Source organism: Scyliorhinus canicula, chromosome 7, assembly GCF_902713615.1.
Source record: "Scyliorhinus canicula chromosome 7, sScyCan1.1, whole genome shotgun sequence".
NCBI classification, from domain to species: domain Eukaryota; kingdom Metazoa; phylum Chordata; class Chondrichthyes; order Carcharhiniformes; family Scyliorhinidae; genus Scyliorhinus; species Scyliorhinus canicula.
The window spans coordinates 158,613,766-158,627,117 of record NC_052152.1 but is presented as its reverse complement, the minus strand read 5'-3'; the positions used below and the strand labels follow the sequence as shown (position 1 = coordinate 158,627,117).

The 13,352-nt window shown below is 48.9% G+C and overlaps 1 protein-coding gene across 11 annotated transcripts in view; it reads right to left on the bottom strand.

Annotated features, from left to right (window-relative positions):
* Window positions 1-13,352, bottom strand: part of ripor3 (RIPOR family member 3) — a 318,117-nt gene that overhangs the window by 207,973 nt on the left and 96,792 nt on the right. For 10 of the 11 annotated variants that reach the window (XR_005461375.1, XM_038803147.1, XM_038803155.1 and 7 more), the window contains exon 2: window positions 8,934-9,060. The exons of the other annotated variant lie outside the window; for it this stretch is intronic. Coding sequence is in view for 9 of the 10 variants with exons in the window: in XM_038803147.1 (XP_038659075.1) it covers window positions 8,934-9,034 (101 nt within the window). In the remaining variant the exon portion in view is untranslated. The remainder of the gene's footprint in view (window positions 1-8,933; window positions 9,061-13,352) is intronic. 11 annotated transcript variants of the gene reach the window in all.

The window sequence follows — 13,352 nt, the reverse complement described above, 5'->3', positions numbered from 1 at the left end:
ATTTTCAGCTTGGTCCTGAGAAAAAAGGTTTCTCTCTTCAAGGTCTCTGTGCCAAGATAAGCAGGTAAAAACCTGGGCCGAGATTCTCCCCTACCCGGCGGGGCGGGGGTCCCGGCGGGATGGAGTGGCATGAATCCTCCGCACCTTTAGGGGCCAAGCCCTCACCTTTAGGGGCTAGGCCCGCACTGGAATGGTTGGCGCGCCGCCGGCTGGTGGGAAAGGCCTTTGGCGGCACGCCAGCCAGGGCCGAAGGGACTTCGCCGGCCGGCGGAAGTCCGCGCATGCGCCGGAGCGTCGGCGGCTGCTGCGTCATCCCCGCGCATGCGCAGGGGACACTTCCGCGTCCGCCATCGTGAAGGCTATAGCCAACGCGGAAGGAAAGGAGTGCCCCCACGGCACAGGCCTGCCCGCCGATCGGTGGGCCCCGATCATGGGCTAGGCCACCGTGGGGGTACCCCCCCGGGGCCAGATCGCCACGCGCCCCACCTCCCCAGGACCCCAGAGCCCGCCCGCGCCGCCAGTCCCGCCGGTAAGGGAGGTGTTTTGATTCACGCCAGCGGGAGAGACATTACAGCAGCGGGACTTCGGCCCATCGCGGGCCGCAGAATCGCCCGGGGGGGGGGGGGGGGGGGGGGGGGGGCGGCGCCACCAACCGGCGCGGCGCGATTCCCGCCCCTGCCAAATCTCTGGTGCCGGAGACTTCGGGAGACGGCGGGGGCGGGATTCACGCCGCCTCAACCCGGCGGGGGGTCGGAGAATCCAGCCCCTGGTTGTTAACATAAGTGGTATTTGAAATATATGGTTGCTTCATTGGAATGTAGAGACAGATATAAGGATGCAAGTTAAGATGTTGTACCTGTTAACTGTAAAGCTATTTGTTGCTATGGTGTCTAATTCTGTGTTCAAATTAAATTTGATTTTAATATAAAGGCTGACTACTGGTCAGTGTTATCACTCCTGTGGTACAAAACATTGGGTTCTAATCTGCAATCTTAACCAGAATTGTGGGTCTGGTCAGGACCTATTACACTCTCCATGTGTATTGCTAATCTCTCTTTGGAGAATGCCATGCATACACATTCCAGAGATGTAAAACCACTCATGGTTTGGATGGATTACTCTATCGCTTGTCAATTGAATTACACTGTGGGCGATTTTCTGGGTCCACTATTCGTGGCCACAAATCCCATTATGTCCGCTAAATCTGGCAAGAGGTGGGAAATCCAAACATGATCTTCCCGGGCTCTTCCCACCGACGTAATCGGGTTCACGACCAGAAAGGAAGAGAACCTAATTTGATTCCATTTTAATCTCATTAACGAGATTAAAGTCAAATGGTCCAGCCTTATTGAATCTTCCTGCCTACTGGCAGGGTGTCATGCGGGCACCAATTACTACACCTCTTCAAAAACGTGGACCAGGTGCCATGGACTCAGAGAGGGAGGAAGGGGTTGAAAATCACTCTCCACTTAGTGTCAGAGTACCGCAAGGGCAAGGTAACCGGTGGCCAAATGAAGGGGGGAGGGTGAGGTGTCCCTCAAGGGAGCTGGGGGTTGGGGGTGTGGTCGGGGTGGAGTTGAGGCAGCCAGGTTGGGGTCTCATCCGTGATATGGGTCACAGTTTGTTTGTGTGGCCTTGAAACCTTCTCTCCTTCAGGTTTAAAACCCTTTAACAGCCCACAACAAATCTGCAGCTTGCATGTCCTAAAATCCTTTCACAGGACAGTGTTATTCTGCAGCTTATCTCTTGGAGAAGCATTACACGTCCTACTAACCTTGAAGAGGTTCTGTGAGGGCATCCTCTGGAGGACCTGGACATGGAGGGACCCGGCCGGCTTTCGGGTGTCACTCACTAGTTCTGCCTTGTCACCCTGTTCTGTCCGCTGCTTCCGAGACGTGCCAGTATCAGAAAGGGGTGATTCAGAAGGGCTGGAGACTACCAGAGGCTCCTTGCGTCACCTGGCCCTCCCAGTGCTGGAGGACCGACTGTCTGCACCATGCCATCAAAGCCCTTAGTGATGGCACTCTGCATGTGGACTAAGTTCTGGAGCCCCTCAGCAATGACCCTTTGTGTCTGAACCATTCTCTCCAGGCCCTCGGCCATGGTTCTCAGAGACTGGTCCATGCCTTGGACTCCCACCACACATGGCTTGGACATCTTGGCTCAGGCTTTCCACTGCAGTTGCCACCCTTGTAGTGTTGGCCTGGGTGCCATTCAGTGCCGGCAACATCTCCTGCAACTGAAGGCTTTGGGTCTCCTCCCATCGGCCGTCCAGTTGCAAAAATGTCACTGACAACCCTTCCTGGATTTTACGGCTCCGCATTTGCATCTCTAGCAGCTCAGGTAGGAACTTGTCCAGAGACACCGCACCTGGCTGTGGGAGAGCTGTGTCCTGGAATCCAGCAGACCTCTGACTGCCCGATCACTGGGGCATTCCTGCCTCCACCTGAAGTGCATCAGGGGCTGTGTGTTGCTCACAAGCTAGTGACCCAGAAGCCTGCCTGCTAAGATCACCCACCAAAGTGGCGTGTCTCTGAAATGTTGGATGGAACAGGTTACAGATGTGACGTCTCTTCTATGTCTTCCTCGGAGATCTCCTCCAAGGTGCTGTCGTGAATTGCAGAGGGGGGCTCTGCCTCTAGATGGCCTGGCCTCATAAGATGGTGATCATGCAAGACAAGGGACATGGCTTCAGTAAATGGGAAGGACATGGGTCCTGGTAGTAACAACTCACATCAGTCAGGTCATCTGGATGAAGTTGCAGTGGATCCTCACCTCTCTGGTGCACACCAGCCTCGGTGTCAGTAATAATGGCTTGCTCCTGGCCCTCCCCTGCCAGCTCCGTTGCCCTTTCTTCATATGGGGTGAGGAATCTTAACTCGGGCATCCCCCACCCGTCTTCTCCCTCTTCCTTTTATTATGGGTTATCTTCTCCTCCAGGGGCACAAAGAGGGTCTTGTGAGCCCGACACCTGCAATATTCATCGGACTGTGCAACAAAACCCATTGACCTTAGTGTATCTGCACTGGAGGATTCTGTGTTGCAAGGAAGTGGTGCAGAACCTTGATGTGATTTCGCATCCTGTGAGCTTTTCACTGTAGCTGGAACCATAATCTGTTCCTCTTCTGTTGTTTCACTTGCTAGAGAGACATCATTTGAGTGAAACAGCTGCTCCTTCAACCAACCCTTGCTGCATCACCTTATTCAGAGCTTCAAGTTGTATTAAAGTCCCACACTAGTGCTACAGGTCATATATAGTTTAGGAAACATTGGACATAACACTCGCTTCACTCAATCTCATAGCTTCCATAGCTCCTTCACCATTAATGCCCCATCCAATCTCCATGGTCTCTTTCTCCATTGATGCCACAACATGTTGAAAAGCACCTCACTTCCAGTTTGTTGATGCTCCCTGGCATCATGAGTGGGTTTCTCTGGAAATCATAAACCCATACAGTGCCAATCCTGTCTCAGGGTACATGGTCACTCTGAGGCACTGCCAACATTCAGCACAACACCGCTTGGGATGATATGGTGAGGTGACAATTCAGCCACTTTAATGCAGCATTTGCCCATAATTGATAGTGGGGTTAGGGTGCCAGTGAACTGGGTGCCTCTGTGTGTACATTGGTGCCTGATGTTGCCTCATGCATGTTGCTCCAACATCTGGCCTCACATTTCAGGACTGTCTTTAATTCATGCCGAGCTTCAGGTTTGCAATTCTAAATGCTTTCCACCTTTCCAGACCGCAGCATTCATTAAATTTATTCCTGCGCTGGGCCCAGGTTCTTGCAACAACCATTCAGCTGCTTATGGCGTCTGCCACTTCCAGACAGTCCTTCTTGGTAAGACATACTGGCCTCCACCTTCCACCTTCTAGAAACAGAACCAATCCCCTTTCTCTGCCTATTTGCTGTCGCTCTGAATCATGGCATGATCCTTCCTTGCTTTGACACCAATGCTCTGCTGCTTTCTTTGCTGTGGCCCCCTTCCTACTTGCCTGTTACCAAGATGCCTGACTGGTGCACAGTGTGTTTGAAAATTGCAGCTGTATGCAAGCTGCCTGGTCTAGGATCATCCCACCACCATTAATTAGAGGGTTACCATTGACCAGAAACTTAACTGGACTAACTTATAATTAATGTGGCTACATGAGCAGGTCAGAGACTGGGAATTCTACGAAGAGTAATTCACCTCCTGAGACCCCAGGCTGGATTCTCCGATTTGCAAGTGCTCACACCGGCATGGGAACAGTGGCATTTTACGCCAGAAAAAATGGTGCAAAAGCTGCACCGATCCTCTGTCTGATGGGGGGCTAGCAGCATCACAGCGTAAAGCCCCTGGTTTTACCTGCGGATATTGCCAGAGAATTGCCGGGTCCGTGGGCACACATGCGCATGGCGGCAGCCTGCAGCGGCCGCACCGTGCAACATGGCACCGGACGCGCGTGGACCCGGTCTGCCACAAACTACCAACCTGTAACCAGGTACCCCCTGACTTGGAACTATATCACCGTTCCATCACTGCTGTTGGCTCAAAATCCTGAAAATCGCTTCTTAAAACATTGCGGGTATACCCACACCACATGGACTGCAGTGGTTCAAGGAGGCACACCGTCACCTTCTCAAGGGCAATTGAGGATTGGCAATAAATGCTGGCCTTCCAGCCTTACTCACATTCCAAGGATGAATGAAAAAAAATGTCCACCTCTCCTGCCTGCAGACCCTTAATTAGCTGTTGCTGGTAAAAACCCATAGGAAGTCCTGCCTCCTGCCCAGGCATGCCACCAAACGTCATTTCTGCACGATGTCAGGCCATCTTCCGGATCGGTAAAGATCAGGCCATTGTCACTCACGTTATCCTTTTCAATAAGGCATTAAACAGAGGCTCTGTCGTCCTGTGCCAGTGATTTCCTATTCTCGTGTTTTAGTCGTATGTTAAGAATTCCATGAAATAGGTCAAATTTGCCCTGAGAGGATCAATACAAGGGTTCTATAAACGATAGCCTTTTCTGGACTTCCTGGCTCAGAGATAGGTAACTTGGTCAATAGCAGCAGCAACCCGGGGGGGGGGGGGGGGGGGGGGTGCGCATTATTGTAGTGTTTATTCTGTAACTTTATAGTGTGTTAATTTGCGTTGTTGTTAAAAAATGCTGGGTTGTTCATGGGGATGGGGCGAATGTATATGATTGTTAATATTATTGTTATTTTCGGTATTTTACTAAGGTGCGTCAATGTTGTATAAAATCAAAATTTTTCAAGGTAGACGTGGCCTCGGTGGAGGACATAGAACATAGAACAGTACAGCACAGAACAGGCCCTTCGGCCCTCAATGTTGTGCCGAGCCATGATCACCCTACTCAAACCCACGTATCCACCCTATACCCGTAACCCAACAACCCCCCCCCCTTAACCTTACTTTTATTAGGACACTATGGGCAATTTAGCATGGCCAATCCACCTAACCCGCACATCTTTGGACTGTGGGAGGAAACCGGAGCACCCGGAGGAAACCCACGCACACAGGGGGAGGACGTGCAGACTCCACACAGACAGTGACCCAGCCGGGAATCGAACCTGGGACCCTGGAGCTGTGAAGCATTTATGCTAACCACCATGCTAACCACCATGCTACCCTGCTGCCAGAGCTGAAAGCTAAATGGGAGGAGGAGCTGGGTGAGGAGATTGAGGAGGGGACATGGGCGGATGCCCTGGAAAGGGTGAACTCCTCCTCTTCCTGTGCGAGGCTTAGCCTCATGCAGTTTAAGGTGCTGCATAGGGCTCATATGACCGGGACAAGGATGAGCTGGTTTTTTGGGAGCGAGGACAAGTGTATTAGGTGCTCTGGGGGCCCAGCAAACCATGTCCATATGTTCTGGGCATGCCCAGCGCTGGGAGAATTTTAGAAGGGTGTAGCAAGGACGGTATCGAGGGTGGTAGGATCCAGGGTCAATCCAGGCTGGGGAATCGCAATATTTGGGGTTGCAGTGGAGCCGGGAGTGCAGGAGGCGAAAGAGGCCGGTGTTCTGGCTTTTGCATCCCTAGTAGCCCAGCGGAGGATTCTTCTTCAGTGGAAGGATGCAAAGCCCCCAAGCGTGGAGGCCTGGATCAATGATATGGCGGTGTTTATTCAATTGGAGAGGGTGAAATTTGCCCTAAGGGGAAATTTTCCCTATTCAAACAACACCAGAATAAACCTGCACCTTTGGTCATTCACCTCATTGGCCTCGTGGAACCTCGGTCGATACAAAATGCCAGCAACATTTACGATATAATATTTGCTGCAATTCACTGCAAGTGAAGGGTCAGATATCATTCTGGGGTTTAACAGTAAACACTGTATAAATGCATGCATTCCTTCTTTGAAACAAATTTGAGAGATTCTTAGTTTTCTTAATTAAATTTTAAGGATTTTGATGCACTTCATGTGAAGTCATTCTGTGTCACTCCTCAGTTTTTTAAAAATTTTGGCACCAACAAATCTTCCTGAAATCACTAAACTACAAAACCAAATATTTTTTTTAATACCCAGACCCGACTACTTCAGTGGTAGTATCTAATACAATATTAAAACATGTACACTAGAAAGTGGCTGGCTTGGTTATCAATCTGTGCTGATCTAACTGATCTCGTACAGTGCAGCAGTTTGGATGTCGCAATTCAACTCAATGGGTGCGATCCATCGACCACGCTGAGCCCAAAAAACAGCTCACCGTGGTACAGTGTGGCAGATAAAAAGCCGGGAGAGCCCACTCCCGGGATCTACCTGGCTCACAATGCCTCGTGAGATCTAGCTTTTTAGCAAATCTGCATATTAAAGCGAGACAGCTAGTCTCACTTTAATGTGTAATTTCCTGAGGTACCTGAGGCATTGGGATGTATCCCCTTTGTCTCGGAGACCTTGGGTGAATGCCATGCAGCACAGGTCCTCACAAATGGGATCTAGATGGAATGGCACTCATGAGGGTTTCAAGGGGAGCGGAAGTGCCCAGGTGTGTGACCTTTGGACAGGGTGGTACCCTGGCAGTGCTACCTGGGTGCCAGCCTGGCACTTCCCATGTGGCACTGGCAGGGGCACTGCCATGGTGTTAGGCTGACATGGCCAAGGTGCCATGCTAGCATTTTTTGTGTGTTGGCGATCGGGCTGGGGGATCCTGCTTGGGTGTTGTGCAGGCTGCGCCGGGGGGGTGTCTGAGGACCCCCATAGTGCGTGGGGGCTTGTGTCGGAGGTCTCTGAAGTCGGGATGCCATTTTTTAATCTTTTGCTACACTGAGGAGTTCCAGCGAGCGGAGCTTTGTGTGTAGAAAAGGGGGCTATGTGCGGCCTATGTCGCGCATTCCCCACTGAGGCCCCTTATTTAAAGCGAATGGCGCTGTACAGCTGCGAGTACCAGGAAATGCGCGGCTAAACGTGCTCACTATGGATCTTTGTTCCCATTTAGTTGAATCGTGCCCAATGGATCCAAAACTGACTTGGTGGTAGTAGACAGAGGATGGTGGTAGAAGGCTGTTTGTGCGACTGGAGGCCAGAGTCCACAGAGGTCAGGACACTAGGAAGCTCAGAGAAACAAAACAATCTTGGGGTGCTTGTCCACAGATCCCTGAAGGTGGCAGGACCATGACATCCGTGCTGACACCAAGATCCTCATGTATAAGGCAGTTGTCCTTCCAACTCTTCTATATGGCTCATAAACACAGACACCAACTCATGGCCGTACCAAAAACGCTATCTGAACCGGATTCTCCACATCAGCTGGAAGGACATGTGTACTGGCATCAATGGCCTTGAAGGAGCCAAGAGTACCAGCACCGAGGCCATGGTCATCCGAAACCAACTCCATTGTGCTAGCCATGTGTTTAGGATGACAGAGTCCCGACTGCCAAGGCAAATTTTCTTTGCACAGCTCAAGGAAGGCTTCTGAACAAGAGGTGGGCAAAGGAAACATTTCAAAGACACCCAGAAGGCTTAATAACTCAAGAAATGCAACATAGACATCAATGCCTCGGAAAGCCTTGCTCAGAAGAGACCGACTTGGAGGAACCTCCTGATTGTAGAGACACAGTTCTTCGCGGACACGTGACGGTAAGAGGAGGCCCGGAAAAGGAGCCTGAGAAAGGAATATCAGCGATCCAGAGTCCAAGAACCGATCCTAGCTCCCAGAAAACACCTGCCAAATGTGAGGTCAAAGATGCGGCTCTAGGTTCGGGCTCATTTGTCATGCAAGAACCCCAAAACCATGTCCAGTAACACAGTTTCTCAGGTGGATAATCACACTCGTTATCGAGTGACCGACGAAGAAGAAGATAGCCATATTCCTTTCTCCTTCATCCAGCTTCCTCCTACATGCATGAATAATTTGGACTTTAAGACTCTCAAATTTTACCATCAAATTATAAATGTCAATACATAAACCACAAAGTCAAAAGTGCCCATCGAACTTCATTTTCATGGGTTTTGACATTGTGAAAACTCCCTGCTCAAGCCATTGTAACACAGCCCCAGTCATCTTTCATATATTGTACTATTTTTAACAATCTAACATTTTGCATGCAAATAATAAAACAGTTCCATGATGCAAGGCTTGATTCCCGATCAAAAAGCAGTAAACTTTAGAGATATAGATGCAAGTTGCCAGCTCAGTCCCTTGCTTTGTTTTGCATTCTCACCCAGCACCTGCATTACTCGTGCAGTGCTGACTGAAGGTGGTGAATAACCTCAAGAGGAGGAGACAATGACATGAATCAAGGCATTCCAACAGGAGTGCGCTTCCTGTGTGCACTTTTGGTGACCGAGAATCCAGCTGTGTTGCTTGGGAAGAGAAAAAACACTGCTTTGATTTTTCTTTTTAATTTTCTATTCATTAGAAAATTGATCAGTTATCACATAAATGAATATAATGTATTCACACTTGGGTAATCTCCTTTAATACTCACTGGGTTCTTCTGCTTTGCATTGAACCAAAACCGGCAAATGAACGGCTGCGGTTGATCCCACTAGAATCAGCAGGAGAGGCAAAGTGCAGTTTCACAGACATTATTCCCAGGGATTTTGATACAATTCCTATAGATAGGTAAGAAAAATTCATCAGATAGGAGGCAGCACATAAAAACAGGACCTGTTCCTTGGATCATGGGCAAGGGAAGAATTTTTGGTGATGTTGGTAAAACTTAGAAGGAAGTTATGTAAACAAAGTTGTATTTTTGGGGTTACACATTAACTAAACATTCTTAAGTGCTCTTTCTGCTTGTTTCAATGTTAGAAAGGCACAGTGCAGCATTTTTACAGTGACTTCTGGGAAGTATCTGAAAGATAAATCCCGCTGAGAAACATAACTGGAACATTTGGATCGTCAAGCTATGACAGATGCAAAACCTTCATTAAACAAATGGCATTGATTCCAATGCATTGATGTTCCTTAATGGGTAACGGTTGAACTATTTCCATAAACTAATCATGCCCATGTCATATCAACGCACCAACAGAGTAAGAAGACAACAGATTTTATAACTCTTATCTAGAAATATTGCTCACGTTGTGGCATATAGGACTATTTACAGTTTGCCTCCTTGTAACCTTACAGTTGCATCTGGAGTACACATGTAGATGGCCAACTGAGCCCCTATTTACTGCCTTCCTAGTAGCAGGGTCCTGACAACATTTCAATGAAAAATTGAGGTAGAAACAGAAGAGGAAGAAGAAAAAAACGGCTGGGTGGATGACATTGAGACATGGACTGAGAGAAGTTTGGTGAAAGCCAGGGACGAATCAAGACAATGGCACCCCACTAAGGCAATGGTGACAACAAACTAATTGTGGGATATTGACTGAACTCAGGTTCATAGATCATAGAACATAGAATTTACAGTGCAGAAGGAGGCCACTCGGCCCAGCGGGTCTGCACCGGCTCCTGGAAAGAGCACCCTACCCAAGGTTAACACCTCCACCCTATCCCTATAACCCAGTAACCCCACCCAACATCAAGGACAATTTTGGACTCTAAGGGCAATTTATCGTGGCCAATCCACCTAACCTGCACATCTTTGGACTGTGGGAGGAAACCGGAGCACCCGGAGGAAACCCACGCACACACGGGGAGGATGTGCAGACTCCGCACAGACAGTGACCCAAGCCGGAATCGAACCTGGGACCCTGGAGCTGTGAAGCAATTGTGCTATCCACAATTCTACCGTGCTATCCCTGAGTCCTGTTTCCTCATTTCACCTTTTCTTCTACAACAAATTAGGCTAAAGAGAACTTCATTACCATATGTTTTTTATTTTTACTAACAAGTTTTTTATTTTTATTTTTCAGTAGTTGGGAAGTTAGTTCAGTGGGAATGGAGGCTAGGGCAGTTGAATGTTCCTCCTGCAGAATGTGGGAGGAAAGGGTCACCTCTAGTGTCCCTGCTGACTACATCTGCGGGAAGTGCACCCAACTCCAGCTCCTCGAGAGCCGCGTTAGGGACCTGGAGCTGGAGCTGGATGAACTTCGGATCATTCGGGAGGCGGAGGAGGTTATTGAGAGGAGTTATAGGGAGGTAGTCACACCTCAGGTAAAAGAAGAAGGTAGATGGGTTACTGTCAGGGGAGGGAGAGGGAACCGGCAGGCAGTGCAGGGATCCCCTGTGGTCGTTCCCCTCTATAACAAGTATACCGTTTTGGATACTGTTGCGGGGGACGACTTACCAGGGGTAAGCAATAGGGCACAGGTCTCTGGCACAGAGTCTGTCCCTGTTGCTCAGAAGGGAAGGGAGAAGAGGAACAGAGCACTTGTCATTGGGGACTCCATAGATAGAGGAACAGACAGGAGGTTCTGTGGGAATGAAAGAGACTCACGGTTGGTGTGTTGCCTCCCAGGTGCCAGGGTTCGTGATGTCTCTGATCGTGTTTTTGGGATCCTTAAGGGGGAGGGGGAGCAGCCCCAATTCGTGGTCCACATAGGTACCAACGACATAGGTAGGAAGAGAGATGGGGATTTGAGACAGAAATTCAGGGAGCTAGGGTGGAAGCTGAGAGCTAGAACAAACAGAGTTGTTATCTCTGGGTTGTTACCCGTGCCATGTGCTAGCGAAGTGAGAAATAAGGAGAGAGAGGAGTTGAACACGTGGCTACAGGGATGGTGCAGGAGGGAGGGTTTTGGTTTCCTGGATAATTGGGGCTCATTCTGGGGTAGGTGGGACCTCTACAAACAGGATGGTCTTCACCTGAACCAGAGGGGTACCAATATCCTGGGGGGGAGATTTGCTAGTGCTCTTCGGGGGGGTTTAAACTAATTCAGCAGGGGGATGGGAACCTAAATTGTAGTCCCAGTGTACAGGATGTTGAGAGTAGTGAGGTCAGGGATAGGGTTAAAAGTTCGAAAGAGGGCACCGGCAAGCAAGACGCTGGTTTGAAGTGTGTCTACTTCAACGCCAGGAGCATCCGCAATAAGGTGGGTGAGCTTGCAGCATGGGTTGGTACCTGGGATCTCGATGTTGTGGCAATTTCGGAGACATGGGTAGAGCAGGGACAGGAATGGTTGTTGCAGGTTCCAGGATTTAGATGTTTCTGTAAGAACAGAGAAGATGGTAAAAGAGGGGGGGGGGGGGGGGGGGGGGGGGGTGGCATTGTTAATCAAGGAAAGTATTACGGCGGTAGAAAGGACGTTTGAGGACTCGTCTACTGAGGTAGTATGGGCCGAGGTTAGGAACAGGAGAGGAGAGGTCACCCTATTGGGAGTTGTCTATAGACCTCCGAATAGTTCCAGAGATGTAGAGGAAAGGATTGCAAAGATGATTCTCGACAGGAGCGAGAGTAACAGGGTAGTTGTTATGGGGGACTTTAACTTTCCAAATATTGACTGGAAATACTATAGTTCGAGTACTATAGATGGGTCAGTTTTTGTACAGTGTGTGCAGGAGGGTTTTCTGACACAGTATGTAGACAGGCCAACAAGGGGCGAGGCCACATTGGATTTGGTACTGGGTAATGAACCCGGCCAGGTGTTAGATTTAGATATAGGTGAGCACTTTGGTGATAGAGATCACAACTCGGTTATGTTTACTTTAGCAATGGGCAGGGATAGGTATATACCGCAAGGCAAGAATTATAGCTGGGGAAAGGCAATTATGATGCTATTCGGCAAGATTTAGGATGTATAGGATGGGGAAGGAAACTGCAGGGGATGGGTACAATCGAAATGTGGAGCTTTTTGAAGGAACAGCTACTGCGTGTTCTTGATAAGTATGTACCTGTCAGGCAGGGAGGAAGTTGTCGAGCAAGGGAACCGTGGTTTACTAAGGAAGTTGAAGCACTTGTCAAGAGGAAGAAGAAGGCTTATGTTAGGATGAGACATGAAGGCTCAGTTAGGGCACTTGAGAGTTACAAGTTAGCCAGGAAGGACCTAAAGGGAGAGTTAAGAAGAGCGAGGAGAGGACACGAAAAGTCGTTGGCGGATAGGATCAAGGAAAACCCTAAGGCTTTCTATAGGTATATCAGGAACAAAAGAATGACTAGAGTAAGATTAGGGCCAATCAAGGATAGTAGTGGAAAGCTGTGTGTGGAATCAGAGGAGATAGGGGAAGCGTTAAATGGATATTTTTCGTCAGTGTTTACACTGGAGAAAGACAATGCTGTCGAGGAGAACACTCAGGTTCAGTCGACCAGGCTAGATGGAATTGAGGTTCAAAAGGAGGAGGTGTTAGCAATTTTGGAAAATGTCAAAATAGATAAGTCCCCTGGGCCAGATGGGATTTATCCTAGGATTCTCTGGGAAGCCAGGGAGGAGATTGCAGAGCCTTTGTCCTTGATCTTTATGTCGTCTTTGTCGACAGGAATAGTGCCGGAAGACTGGAGGATAGCAAATGTTGTCCCCTTGTTCAAGAAGGGGAGTAGAGACAACCCTGGTAATTATAGACCTGTGAGCCTTACTTCGGTTGTGGGTAAAATGTTGGAAAAGGTTATAAGAGATAGGGTTTATAATCATCTTGAAAAGAACAAGTTGATTAGCGATAGTCAACACGGTTTTGTGAAGGGTAGGTCATGCCTCACAAACCTTATTGAGTTTTTTGAGAAGGTGACCAAACAGGTGGATCAGGGTAAAGCGGTTGATGTGGTGTATATGGATTTCAGTAAGGCATTTGATAAGGTTCCCCATGGTAGGCTATTGCAGAAAATAAGGAAGTATGGGATTGAAGGTGATTTAGCGGTTTGGATCAGTAATTGGCTAGCTGAAAGAAGACAGAGGGTGGTGGTTGATGGCAAATGTTCATCCTGGAGTTCAGTTACTAGTGGTGTACCGCAAGGATCTGTTTTGGGGCCACTGCTGTTTGTCATTTTTATAAATGACCTGGAAGAGGGTGTAGAAGGATGGGT